A 14,404-nucleotide genomic window follows, 5' to 3' on the forward strand; every position below is an offset into this window, starting at 1 on the left:
GTGGGCGCCTGGCCACGCCCACCCCTAACTCTGACGCCCTTAGAGAGCAGCCAGCTGCTCCGTTTCCAAGGACGCGCGAGCCTCCGACTTCCGGCCGCGACAGGCGCACCCAGGACCCTGACTTGGGAATCTCGCTCTGCGCGGCACCACGAGACCCCGACTCTAGAGCCGCGGGCGCCCAGAGATGAGCAGCAATGACTCCTCCCTTATGGTGCGTGACCCGGGCACTGCTCCTCCTCTGGCCCAGTCAGCCCCGCGACCTGTAGCTCCCCTGTTACCTCTCTGACCGCCACCCAGCTTTCGCTGGTCCCCGGCCTCTTCAGACGGTCTTGGCGCCTTCTCGCCTCTTTCCGTGGCGAGCACATCCTGTCTAGTGTTCCCTGTGTACCCTGAGTCCCTAGCCATCATCCCCACCCAGTCTTATATCCGAGCTCCCCCAAACCAAAGCATCAAAGTCCATCACCTTGCCATCATCCGACCCCCACCCCCGGCCCCAACCGCCTGTACCTCTTCTGTGTCCTTCGCTCTAGTGGATGGCACCACCGTTTGACCCCCCCAGCCGTTACTCTTCCCCACAGCCATCTCCAGCTCCTGTCTATCAGCAGAAAATATCAGCTCCTTATTTTATCTCCTAGCCCAGTATCACCACCCTCTCCCCTCTGGGCACCTGCAACAGCCCCCCACCCAGCTGCTTTCTCTACTTCATCTCTCTTCACCAGCGGTCTCCCTACCACCACCACCACCAACAACAACCACCCCAACACACACACACAGGAGCCAGAGTGGTTTTTGCAAAAACACACATCTGAACATTTGCCCTACCCCGCCCCACCCCCCCCCCCCCCCCCCCCCCGCCCTCCCGCTATCCCCATGCGTAAAACCATTCCAGCTGCTTCCTATTACCCTCAGGATGATGTCTGGGCTCTTTCATATGGCCCACAAGGCTGTTTACAATCCAACCACATCTATCCCCAACCCCAGCATCCACAAACCTTAGGGGAAGTGAGACTTCACTTTGAAATCTCAGCCTCTCTTATTGCATGATGTTTGTCAAGCCACAGCCTCCTTGGGCTTTGGCTTCCTTAATTGTGAAGAATATGGAGAGAATAATACATAAGATAATAGGCGTAAAGCTCTTGATCCCCTTCACCACAGGTGGTTAGCCCACAATAACTCACAATTCTAACTATTGGTGTCATGATTCTTATTACTGGCCCTCCTCCTTCCCCCTTATTCCCTTCATAAGGCAAAACCTGAGTTTAATTTCTCATCAACTTTTGAGCCAGAATCTGTGGTTAATTCCAAAACAAGCCATCTCCAAACTCTTTCCTAAGAAAACCGTATGGAGCTGTTTCTGTGGCTGGGGAGGAACAAGATGAGACCAGAATATTCTTTCTCTTCTCTTTACAGAACTGGAGGAGGAGCAGGAAATAGGGGAGGGAGAAGATCAGATCAGAGACATGGGCCTGAGATTATTGTGATTTTGCCTTCCTCCTCGCAGGCTGGGATCATTTATTACAGCAAAGAAAAGTACTTCCGCCACGTGCAGCAGGCCGCAGCAGTTGGCCTGGAAAAATTCAACAATGACCCAGTGCTGCAGTTCTTTAAAGCCTATGGAGTCCTCGGGGAAGGTGAGGACCCATCAGTGTTGCCTCCTGACCTTGGGCCCTCACTCAGCAGTAAGGCACCGACTCCACTTGGATGGCTACTTCTACCCCAGTCATGTTCCCCTGGAAACAGTCTTACACAGAGTGGCTAGATTTCCAGGTTAATTCACAGAAATCTGTGTAAGCTATATCTAGTTGACTTTCAAGACTGGAGAGCTCTCTCTCCCTGTTCTGCACCTCAGTTTCCCTGTCTATAAAATGAGTTTGGAGGGAGAAATGACCACAGGATTATTGAACCAACCCCAGGCTTGATTACTGAACCAACCTCAGGTAATGCAGGAAAAGGAGGAAGTGGTGGGTGTGGGCACAGTCATGTGTGGGACAGAAAGCAGAGAAAGGAGTAGGGCCCCTGCAGTAACAATTCACTGACATTCAGAAGGTGGTCCTGGGCCGCCCATGGCCAATGTCAGTGGACATGGAAGGATAAATATAGTCAGTGGCTCTGGATTATATTTTATAGCTAGCTGGGAATGCCCAGAGGTCCTTCTTCAAAACTGATCCAGGGTATCCTTGCAAGTACTCACAGGAACATCTCTCAGCTCCAAGTCCTCCATCCCCTGGCCACGCAGACCATGGTGCCAGCAGTGCTTTCAGGAAGCTTCAGCCTTCGAGGAACTTGGGCCATTAGGGACCTGTGGACCAGTTAGTCCAAGCCTTGGGTCAGATCACACCAAGCCTTGAGTCAGCCCTGGGTCTGCCGTGGAGCCTCCTGCCCTCTGAGCATAATAACCATGTGGGTTCTCTTCACAGAGCGCATCCAGGATGCCATCAGCAGCCTGGAGAGCATCCAGAATCACCCAGACGTGTCCCTGTGCTCCATCATGGCCCTCATTTATGCTCACAAGTGCTGTGAAACCATTGGTGAGTGCAGGCATGCTCAGCCAAGCCTGGCCCAGTGGGGAAAAGAGAGCCCTGCTCCAGACACAGCCCCCTCTTGGGCCGCTGCAGGAAGTGTGTGCACCCCTGGCCACAGATGCTATGAGTGGCGGCTGCCAGTCCCGTCCCCACAGAGACCTCAGAGACGACCCCATGCCCAGGCCCGGTTGAGTGGGAGCCACAGGCAGAACGCCTGACAGTGGGAGGGGTCCTCCTTTCTGATCCCAAGAACTGGGGAGACACCCTGCTTGCCTTTGCCAAAATCACGTCAAGAAAAACCAAGCCAAAATAAAAAGTTTCTACCCCTAAATCTCCACCTCTCTAGGGTCAGCGAGAGATTCCACAAATCTATGTACAAACTATTTCCCCATCTGAAATGGACTATGGGCCTGAGGTGGGAGATTCCAGTTTGATCCGTCTGCCCAGAAAACTCCTGGGCACAGAGGAGAAACAATACATCTCAACCAACAAACCCAAGTCCAGGGCTGGGCGGCTCCCGTGGCCTCACAGGGGCCGGTGTTGCTGGTTCCCAGGCCCTGGGCTGTCGTGTGGTCAGCTCCCGTGTGTTGTGGGAGGCTCATAGTGTCCAGGGGAAGGACCAGACAGACCTCCCTGTCCTAACTTGTCCTCTTTCTCCTCTCACGAATTCCCAGACCGAGAAGCAATTCAGGAGCTTGAGAGCAGCCTGAAGGAAGTCCGCAAGACAGCCAGTGGGACCGCCCTGTACTATGCTGGCCTCTTCCTCTGGCTCATGGGCCGCCATGACAAGGCCAGGGAATACATTGACCGCACGTTGAAGGTCTCCAGCAGCTCCAGAGAGGTACAGGCCCCTGGCATCATGGGGGCAATAGCCAAAGAAAGCAGCATCCAGACACATCATACAGAGTGGCTCTGACTCCCGTGGAGGGCGCTAGGGCTGGGGGAGGGTCACACCCAGGCACCAACAAGGCCCATGCTGGCTCAGGGGCTAGCTACCTACAAACTGGACTTTGTCCATAGAGTCCAATCTGTAGATAGGTGGTTTATGGCCTGTACTATACAGTTTCAAAATCTTGAATTAGTTGCTGGCATTTTGAAATCAGAAGATTTTTACCTAAAAGTCCCAGATTTCTTGGTTCTTTTGAGAAACTAGATGAGCTGTCCTGCATTCACTGGGCCTGCATTCCCTCCGTGCAGAGATCTGCTCAGTGCCTCTGTTTGCTCACACAGTAGATCTCACCTGTGGTAGTCTCATGGGCCAAAGGACTGTAGAATTGGAAGCCTCAGTCTAGGCCTTGCATCTCAGCACGGCATGTATCACCCCCAGCCCCCCAGTCAGTCAGTTCAGTCGCAGACTCTTTGCGACCCCATGAACTGCAGCACGCCAGGCCTCCCTGTCCATCACCAACTCCTGGAGTCCACCCAAACTCATGTCCTTTGAGTCGGTGATGCCGTCCAACCATCTCATCCTCTGTCGTCCCCTTCTCCTCCTGCCCTCAATCTTTCCCAGCATCAGGGTCTTTTCAAGGGGGTGAAAATTGGTTCTTGAAGGAGAGGGTGAAAAATCTCATTGATTGTATGTAATACACAAATGTACACACAGAACATAAAATCAGTCAGTGTATATGTGATACTTAATTTTCTTGGAGAGGGAGAGAATGATGAGGGGGAAACATCTAAAAAGGCTCCTTTGTTGTTGGTCAGTTGCTCAGTCATGTCCAACTCTTTGCGACCCCATGGACTGTAGCCCGCCAGGCTCCTCTATCCGTGGGATTCTCCAGGCAGAAATACTGGAGTGGGTAGCCATTTCCTTCTCCAGGGGAAAAAGGCTCGTTAGAAGGGCAGCAATGGAAAAGAATTAAGAAACCTGCTCTAGGCCATGAGCGGTGCTTTGGGACAGGGTCTTCCAGGCGCCCCTCTGATCTTGCCTCCCAGGCCTGGCCTGCTGCACCTGCCAGGCAAGATGGGGTAAAAGCTGGAGAGGAGCCGGCAAGGCCCATGAGCTCAGAGTGGCCACCCGCCCACTCAGGAGGCATTCCCAGCTTCCCATCCAGGCCAAGCCCTTAGCTGGTCTAAGGAATGGAGGGAGCAGGAGTGGTCCTGCCCTGGTACCCTGAGCCCAGTGTAAAGTAAACAGACAGTGATGAGACAGGTGGTAATCCGCTCCATAAGGAGCAAGAGAACCATGGGGGTTACAGCAAGAGCCTCACCCCAGCCTGGAGGGTCAAGGAAGGCCTCCTCCAGGAGGGGCCTCCTCCACTGAGTTTTAAAGACTGGTGGTGGTTAACCAGGTGAAGGGACCTGGTTTAGGGGGTGCATGCTGGGAAGGGCTTTCCAGGTGAAGGAACAAGAGGCATGAAGGCCCGAGAGAAAGAGCAGGGCTATGCTGGGATCTGGGAGCCGCGGTGCTCAGCAGGGCCTCAGAGAGTGGAGTGACAAAGAGGGGGAGATGGGGCAGGAGAGGCAGTTGAGTGGAAGCGATGCAGGAGCAAGGACTTCATCTTTCCCCTTGTTCTTATGCCAGGGCTATGTGCTCAGAGGCTGGGTGGACCTCAGCTCAGACAAACCCCACGCAGTGAAGAAGTCCATCAAGTACCTGGAGCATGGCCTTCAGGACACCAAAGACGTCCTGGGGCTGATGGGAAAGGTAGGCAGTGGGGAGGCAGGGGGTGGGAGTGTCTCCAGCCAGGGACTTCAGTTTCTCGGCCCCCCACCCGGTGGATGAAGAGCAGAGGCCTAGAGAGGGTCAGGGTCACAGAGCTGCCCTGGGCCTGCCCCAAGTCCTTCCTGCATTCTGCCCAGTCTGAGTTTCTGTCTGTCTCCTGCCTCAAATCTCCTCAGGAGCTATGCTCCCTGGGTTCTGGTGGGCTTTTTTCTCTCTGTCCCTTTTGTTTTCACGCACTATCCCTTTTCTCTGCATTTTCCTTTCTCATCTCATCTGTTAAACTCACTCAATTGGTCAAGAGAAAGAAGGTATGTGTTTTATATTTTTGATCTTAAATTGTTGCCTTTTTCTGATGTGACCCTCGCTGAATCAATCTATGAGAGAAAAATCATCCTCTTACCTGCTTCTGTTTGTATATACCTTTCTTATAAAATGAATATGTATGCATGCATGCATGCTTAGTCATGTCTGACTCTTGTAACCCTATGGACTGTAGCCCGCCAGGCTTCTCTCTCCATGGAATTTCCCTGGCAAGAATACTGAAGTGGGTTGCCATTTCCTCCCGCAGGGTACCTTCCCAGCCCAGGAATCGAACCCACATCTCTGGTGTCTTCTGCAGTGGCAGACAGATTTTTTTTTTTTTTTTTTTTTTACCACTAGCCCCACCTGGAATGAATGCATGCTCATTGAAAAACCAGAAGTCAAAAAAAGTCAAAATGGCATCCTTTTAGACCTGCCACCCCCGAACAACCCATGGCGATATTTTAGGGCCGTGTCTCCTAGTCTGTCTTCTACGCTGCTTCTGCGTTGTTTCAGGGTGCACCTTCAGTGGCTTGCTGGGGAGCAGAGGCCATGAAGTTATCACACGGGAGGTTTATCAGGTTGTGCCCTTGGGACCAACATGTGTAGGGAAAGTCAAAGAAGCAGGAGGGAGAACTCGGACTGTGAGGCAGCCCCAGTGGCGGCCTCAGCCAGCTCTGCTGGGAACTGTGGAGCTGGGGTGACCCTGCCCTGACCCCCTCACTGACAAGATGTAGGCTGCCCCTCGGGGATGGGGGCAACCTGGTACCTGGGGGCTCCCTGAAGCCACAGGGGAGCCCAGGAGGGAGACTCGTCCAAGAGATATCAACAGCCACCTCCCCTGGTCCTGAAGGGGGTCACACACAGCACCTGTGACAGGACAGGAGACAGTGGGATTTCATATGGTTGTTATCACAGGGCATCTTACCATTTGGTCTCTCTCTTCATGTAGGGTTATGTCATAAGCACATGTCATTTTGACATAAAGTCAGGCCACTACTGCGTGGACCTAAAATAATTTACCAACTTTGCCTCCTAGTGTTTGTATATTAAGGTTGTTTTTAGTTGTACACGTAGAAAGCAAGCTACGGTGAACACGTTTATACATAAATTTTTATTTAGAATGCTCTCCCTCTTGTTTTTAGTAAGTCTCTTAGTGGAAGGTTGCTGTAGGCCAAAGCCAGCCTTTTGGAGTCCAGTTTCAAGCCTTTGGGAAGCACTGCTCTCTGCCCCTCAGGCATCTGTGTCATGACTTGCCCAGGAGAGCCTAGTAGCTGGCTGCCTGCAGAGACCGTGACCCCAGCCTGGTGAGCCTTGACAGAGAAAAAGTCCCGCAGACTTGATATGTGGGAAGAGGGTTACCTGCAAACTCTTGCTGACTCCCGGTGGCTGCTCTGGCCCCAGTGAGCAGTTTTCAGCGGTGAATTTTAGGAACGTGAATAGGAAATGATGGGCCTTATGTGGAAATTGAAAGTGCTGAACCTCCCCACTAGGGGGCGCCTTCCCATGACTTTGCTCTGCTCCAGGCCCGCAGGGGCTCAGCTATCTCAGCTACCTCCTGTAGCCCCTGCCTTGTTGTGGTTCAGTCCCTCAGGCGTGTCTGACTCTTTGCGACCCCCTGGACTGCAGCACACCAGGCCTCCCTGTCCTTCACCATCTCCCAGAGCTTGCTCAAACTCATGTCCATTGAACTGGTGATTCCATCCAGCCATCTCATCCGCTGTTGTCCCCTTCTCCTCCTGGCTTCAGTCTTTCCCAGCATCAGGGAAATGAGTCAGCTCATTTGCATCAGGTGGCCAAAGTATTGGAGCTTCAGCTTCAGCATCAATCCTTACAATGAATATTCAGGATTGATTTCCTTTAGGATTGACTGGTTTGATCTCCTTGCAGTCCAAGGGACTCTCAAGAGTCTTCTCCAACACCACAGTTTGAAAACATCAGTTCTTTGGTGCTCAGCCTTCTTTATGGCCCAACTCTCACATCCACACATGACTACTGAAAAAACTATACCTTTGGCTAGACAGACCTTTGTTGGCAAAGTAATGTCTCTGCTTTTTAATATGCTGTCTAGATTTGTCATAGCTTTTCTTCCAAGGAACAAGCGTCTTTTCATTTTGTGGTTGCAGTCACCATCTTCAGTGATTTTGGAGCCCAAGAAAATTAAGTCTGTCACTGTTTCCATTGTTTCTCCATCTATTTGGCATGAAGTGATGGGACCAGATGCCATGATCTTGGTTTTTTTAATGTTGAGTTTTAAGCCAGCTTTTTCACTCTCTTCTTTCACCTTTATCAATAGGCTCTTTAATTCCTCATAGCTTTCTGCCATAAGGGTGGTGTCATCTGCATGTCGGAGGTTATTGATATTTCTCCCAACTGATATTTCTGGCAATCTTGATTCCAGCTTGTGCTTCATCCAGCCTGGCATTTCTCATGATGTACTCTGCCTATAAGTTAAACAAGCAGGGTGACAATATACAGCCTTGACGTATTCCTTTCCCAATTTGGAACCAGTCTGTTGTTCCATGTCTGGTTCTAACTGTTGCTTCTTGACCTGCATACAGGTTTCACAGGGGGAAGGTAAGGTGGTCTGTCTTGAAGAATTGTCCATAGTTTGTTGTGATCCACATAGTCAAAGGCTTTAGCATAGTCAATGAAGCAGAAGTAGATGTTTTTCTGGAATTCTATAGCTTTTTCTATGATCCAGTGGATGTTGGCAATTTGATCTCTGGTTCCTCTGCCTTTTCTAAATCCAGCTTGTGCAACTGGAAGTTCTCAGTTCCCATACTATTGAAACCTAGTTTGGAGGATTTTGAGCATTACTTTGCTAGCATGTGAAATGAGTGCAGTTGTGCAGTAGTGTGAACAATCTTAGGCATTGCTCTTCTTTGGAATTGAAATGAAAACTGACCTTTTCAAGTCGTGTGGCCACTGCTGAGTTTTCCAAATTTGCTGACATATTGAGTGCAGCACTTTAACAGCATCATCTTTTAGGATTTGACATAACTCAGCTGGAATTCCATTCCCCTGCCTTGCCTGTCAGAAAACCCCAAGACTGCTGTGGACCTGATTTGTCACTCTGAATGATGGCTTCTGCCCATGTGTCAGGCTCTGCTCTTGTCTCGGTGGGGACACTGACACCCACCGCTCATTTTGGGTGGGCACTGATGAGGGCTCTTCTGTTCGGCTTTCAACAGGTGATGTACTTCATGATGCTGCAGAACTACTCGGGTGCCCTTGAGGTGGTGAACCACATCACCGTCACCTATGGGAGCTTCCTGCCTGCCTTGGTCCTAAAGATGCGGCTGTTCCTGGCTCGGCAGGACTGGGAGCAGACGGTAGAAATGGGACACAGGTGAGGGGCAGGGCTAACCTGATGCTTCCTTCCTTTGCCAGTTCAGTTCAGTCGCTCAGTCGTCTCCGACTCTTTGCAACCCCATGAACTGCAGCACTCTAGGCCTCCCTGTCCATCACCAACTCCTGGAGTCCACCCAAACCCATGTCCATTGAGTCGGTGATGCCATCCAACCATCTCATCCTCTGTCATCCCCTTCTCCTCCTGCCCTCAATCTTTTCCAGCATCAGGGTCTTTTCAAATGAGTCAGCTCTTCGCATCAGGTGGCCAGAGTATTGGAGTTTCAGCTTTAGCATCAGTCCTTCCAATGAATATTCAGGACTAATCTCCTTTAGTATGGACTGGTTGGATCTCCTTGCAGTCCAAGGGACTCTCAAGAGTCTTCTCCGACACCATGGTTCAAAAGCATCAATTCTTCTGTGCTCAGCTTTCTTTATAGTCCAACTCTCACATCCATACATGACCACTGGAAAAACCATAGCCTTGATTAGACTTCCTTTGCCAGTGGAGGGGACTAATTGGTCCCCTCTTACACAGTGGCAGGATGGGGGAGATACTGTGTATTTGATGGAACAAGCCATAAAAGTCAACATTGTCAGTGGGAGTTATGAATAGTGATATGGTCACATTGGGGGTTGGGGAGCAGAAGGAGGATGGATGTGAACTAGGCACTCACTTGTCACAGCAGGAAGCCAACAGTGGAGGCCTGTGATGGACAAATCAAGAAATAGGCCTCTCGGGACTTCCCTGGTGGTCCCTGGTTAAGACTTTGCCTTTCAATGCAGGGTGTACAGGTTCGATCCCTGATCAGGGAACTAGATCCCACATGCCTTGTGGCCAAGAAACCAAGAAACGTGGAACAGATCAGTACTGTAGCAGATTCAATAAAGATATTGAAAACGGTCTACATCAAAAAAACATCTTTTAAAAAAAAATTGGAAAAGAAATAGCCCTATCAAGCGATCTAAGCATAGTGTTTAAGAGAGAGAACTACCAAAGGAACTCAAGGCAATAAGAGTTAGAGGTAAAAAAAAAAAAAGAAAGAATTAGAGGTAAACAGCAGTTGTGTCTGAGGAGTTGGCGGGGAGGAAAGAATAAAGGCAGAAAGGAACTATTGTAGTATGTAATTTTTAAAACTGTGGGTGTAATATATGTTAATAAAAACTGTGGGTGACAAAGGTCATTGCCTGAGAGAATACTTTAGTAGCGAGCTGAGTGCATCAGGAAGACAGCGGAGGGAGGATTCAGGAGTAATGGGGACTTGTGGAAGCCCAATTCCAGGTATAGGGTGATCCTGAAGCACTTTCACTGTGAACAGAGATAAAGATGGCTTCAGGGGAGGGATGTTTGATGGAGGGTTTTTGAAAATGGAATTTTCTAGATAACTGAAGCTTATCTCCTTAAACTCTACCACTTTAACCATTTTTATCACAGTAATCATAAAACATATAGTACTAATTTTCTTCCTAAAAAGAGTTCATGGGCTGTTTTTTCTGAGTGATCATGAGTCACCAGTACAGTTCAGTTCAATTCAGTCACTCAGTCGTGTCTGACTCTTTGCAACCCCATGGACTGCAGCACGCCAGGCTTCCCTGTCCATCACCAACTCCCAGAGCGTGCTCAAACTCATGTCCATCAAGTTGTTGATGCCATCCAACCAACTCATCCTCTGTTGTCCCCTTCTCCTCCTCCCTTCAGTCTTGCCCAGCATCAAGATCTTTTCCGATGAGTCCATTCTTTGCATCAGGTGGCCAAAGTATTGGGAGTTTGAGCTTCAGCATCAGTCCTTCCAGTGAATATTCAAGGACTGATTTCCTTCAGGATTGACTGGTTTGATCTCCTTGCAGTCCAGATTGTGTGTTTGCGTGTGGAGGTGGAATAGAAACATACCTCTTCCTTCCCTATGGAAGGATGATAACTAGAATGGGAGTCTCACACAGAGGCACTGCTAGGAAACTGAAAGTGACTCCAGCCTGTGCCAGGCCTGGGCGGGCCCTCAGCGGCCTCTCTCACAGTTGGCTGGTGTCCTTGGCAGGAACTCCTGGATCGAGAGCTTGCTTTGGAGGCTCCGCTTTGGGCCCACAGGATACCTGGAAACACCTGGCTGAAGGCTTTGACCATGGATGTGTGCTGCCTCCCTACCCAGGTCCTGCTGCCCAGACCTGTAGGCAGACGGTGTGTGGTGTCCACGGGTTGAGCCCAACGCCTGACACCTTCCCTCACAGAGGGTTCCCCAGCTCATAGACTTCTCTCATTGCTCTTTATTTATTTTTGGTTGCACCACTCAGCATGCGGGATTTTAGTTCCCCAATCAGGGATCACAACTATGCCCCCTGCAGTGGAAGCAGTTGTTGTTCAGTCGCTAAACCACGTCTGACTCTTTTGTGACCCTGTGGACTGTAGCCTGCCAGACTGCTGTGTCCCTGGGATTTCCCAGCAAGAATACTGGAGTAGGTTGCCGTTTCCTTCTCCGGGGGATCTTCCCGACTTAGGGGTTGAATGCGCGTCTCTTGCATCTCCTGCACTGGCAGGAGGGTTCTTTACCGCTGAGCCGCCTGGGAGCCCCTGTGTTTCGTTAGTTTCATGTAGTTTACAGTGTCAACATTAGGATGGATTACAGAGTTCTAACCACTGGGGCGCCAGGGCAGTCCCTTCCCCATTGCTCTTTAAATTTCTGCTCTCTGTAGATGTGTTTCTCTTTTCAGCCCTAATATTGTTCATTTTTTCCTTCTCTTTTAGTTCTCTCCACCAATGTTAAAATAATTTGTTTCTTTCATTAATCTTGTTAAAGAACCAGCTTTTAGTTTTGTTGATGCTATGATATCCTTGTTTTCTAATTGATTAATTTCTGCTGTTTATTATTTCCTGCTAACTACCTTCTGTGGAGGTACTCTGTTGTTATTGTCTAACTCTTGAGTTGGATGCCTGGCCATTCTTAATATTCTTTTAGAAGATAAGCATTTAAGTTTATGGATGTCCCTTGAGGTACCATTTAACAGTGTCTACACATCTGGATATTTCAGTAGTATCTTCAGTATCATTTGGTTCCGCGACTTTTCTAACATTGGTTCTGAACCTTTTTTAGTCCATACGTCTTTTTTAAAGTTTTGTTTTTTTTAAATTATGAAATTCACAGTGCCTTCAAAATCATCATAAATGCCTAGAACTCTTTGAATGTTGACTGTGCCTGGTTGTGTTGAAAGTTGATATGTCAATTAGAGTAACTGTTAAGCAGAAGGACCATTCCCTGATCCGGCTGAAAAATATGAAATTTCCTATAAAGAAACAAAATATTGAAAATTCCAGGGAATTCCCTGGTGGCTCCGTGGTAAAGAATCTGCCAGCCAATGCAGGAGACATGGGTTCGACCCCTGGTCCAGGAAGATCCCACATGCCCCACAGCAGCTAACCCCTTGCACCACAACCTCTGGACCTGTCCTCTAGAGCTGACAACCCCCCACTGCTGAAGCCTGAGTGCTCTAGAGCCCGTGCTCTGCATGGCACCACATGCCACCACAATGAGAAGCCCACACTCCACAACTAGAAAGGAGCCTATACTCGCCACAACTAGGGGAAAGCCCCTGTGGCAAGAAAGACCCAGCACAGTCAAAAATAAATAAATAATTAAAAAAAGAAAGAAAAGTCTGTAGTGTGATCAGGAGCCGCGTCTTCCCAGTGACACATGATGGAAACCAAAGTTTCCTTCCCATCTTACAGCTGCAGACTGACCCCCTGTCCCCTGACCTTGGTACCACAGTCATGCCTGTGTTGTTTGGGATATAAATAGGTTTCTGTCATGAAGACACCCCCAAACAAGGGACTTAACGTAAAAGGTTATTCCTCTCTCAGGGAAAAGTTAGGGTGGTGGGCCAAGACTAGGATGACAGCTTAACTCTCTAGGGTCCCAGGCCCCCTCTGCCTGCTGTCCTATTCCTAGGATGTTGCTCACATGGCCCACATTCTGGCCAGCAAGAAGGAGGAAAGAGAAGAAATGGAAGGCATGCTGTAGGGACACCACTGGTTATACCCTGGGCACTTTCACTTGCATCCTATTGGTCAGAATGTAATCACATGGTCACACACGAGCTGCAGAGGGAAGCTGGGAAATGTAGTCTTTATTGTGGTAGCCCCATGCCCCAACAGTTCAGCAGGCTCTATTAAAAGGAGAAGGGGAGGATAGATGTTAGGAGACAATCAGAAGATGCCACCACATCATCTTAACCTTGCCTTTGAATGCTCTCAATTCACGTGGCTCCTCTTCCTGTTTCAGAATCCTCGAAAAAGACGAAAGCAATATCGATGCCTGCCAAATTCTAGCTGTGTATGAGCTCGCAAGAGAAGGAAACATGACCGCAGTGAGTTCTTTCAAGACTCAGAAGTTGAACCTTGAAACCAACCCAGCCAAGGAGGGACCCTTCACAGCACCTCCACCCCCAAGGCTTTGGAGGGGGCTCCCTGGGACTCAGCTCCCTCCCCCCATCCACACACTCGGGGCTCTGGTTTGGTCTTTGAGCCACACAGTTCAAAAGGCCAGCAGTGAGGCTAACACACTACTCTGGTTCTGCCTCATGTTCCTTGTGTGACCTGGGCAGGTGTCTCCACCTGGATGAGCCCCAAGATGCTCATCTGTAAAAATGGAGATAATTCCACCCACTCTGTGCGGTTGTTATAAGGTCCAATTACAGGCCACGTAGGACGACTGGGAACAGTGCCCAGTGCGCTACAGTAACTTCCTCCATTTTAACTGATAGAAGTCATGATTGTGGTTTGTTGCCGGTTTTGGTTTTGTTTTTGTTTTTGCCACGCCGCATGGCTTGCGGGATCTTAGTTCTGTGACCGTGGATTGAACCCAAGCCCACAGCAGTGAAAGTGCTGAGTCCTAACCACTGGACTACCGAGGAATTCCCATGGTTGTGTTTCTTGTTTCGGGAAATGCCTTTTTTTAAGGGAATGGTTAGGATTGTTCAGATATTGACCAGGCGGTACCTGGCCCCATGGGCTTCCCAGGTTGCTCAGTGGTAAAGAATCCACCTGCCAATGCAGGAGACGTGGGTTTGGGCTCTGAATCCCCTGGGTCAGGAAGGCCCCCTGGAGGAGTAAATGGCAACACACTCCAGTATGAGAATCACATGAACAGAGGAGCCTGGCAGGCTACAGTCTGTGGGGTCACAAAGAGTCAGAGACAACTGAGCAACTTAGCATGCACCTGGCCGTGAACTTGCTCGTAAGACGTGTAGTTTTCCAGAGAAACCCCAAAGAGTCCTCAGATGCAGTCAGAAGCACCTCAAATTCATAATGAAAACCTCCATGCCCAGACACATTCTTATTTTCAAAAAGAGTTTGTGTCTTCAGTGAAAAGCCTGCCTTCTGAATAAAGATATTGCCTCTGCGGAGAGTGTGACCAGTCAAGAGGCCCTAAGGGGCCATGGCGAGAAGAGGAAGTTTCTGTTTCCTTTTGCCCAGCTCTGAGGTTATGGATTTTGTGGGGTGGGGTGAGGCGGAGGGCACGGTCTGTATTTGGTAGGAACCCTTGAAAAGGGCCCTAGCCCTGTCTCTGGGTAGAAA

The 14,404-nt window shown here is 49.7% G+C and overlaps 1 protein-coding gene across 2 annotated transcripts in view; it reads left to right on the forward strand.

Annotated features, from left to right (window-relative positions):
- The first annotated feature begins 55 nt into the window (after positions 1-55).
- The window catches only part of TTC21A (tetratricopeptide repeat domain 21A), a 34,161-nt gene continuing 19,812 nt past the window's right edge, over positions 56-14,404 (forward strand). Inside the window, exons 1-7 of one of the 2 annotated variants that reach the window (XM_061127813.1) lie at positions 56-211; positions 1,502-1,631; positions 2,418-2,528; positions 3,197-3,363; positions 5,047-5,169; positions 8,682-8,839; positions 13,110-13,194. In XM_061127813.1, coding sequence (XP_060983796.1) covers positions 185-211; positions 1,502-1,631; positions 2,418-2,528; positions 3,197-3,363; positions 5,047-5,169; positions 8,682-8,839; positions 13,110-13,194 — 801 coding nt within the window. In that variant the 5' untranslated portion in view covers positions 56-184. The remainder of the gene's footprint in view (positions 212-1,501; positions 1,632-2,417; positions 2,529-3,196; positions 3,364-5,046; positions 5,170-8,681; positions 8,840-13,109; positions 13,195-14,404) is intronic. The other variant, XM_061127814.1, reaches the window with a different exon arrangement.

This window comes from Dama dama, chromosome 24 (genome assembly GCF_033118175.1).
Source record: "Dama dama isolate Ldn47 chromosome 24, ASM3311817v1, whole genome shotgun sequence".
Lineage (NCBI taxonomy): Eukaryota > Metazoa > Chordata > Mammalia > Artiodactyla > Cervidae > Dama > Dama dama.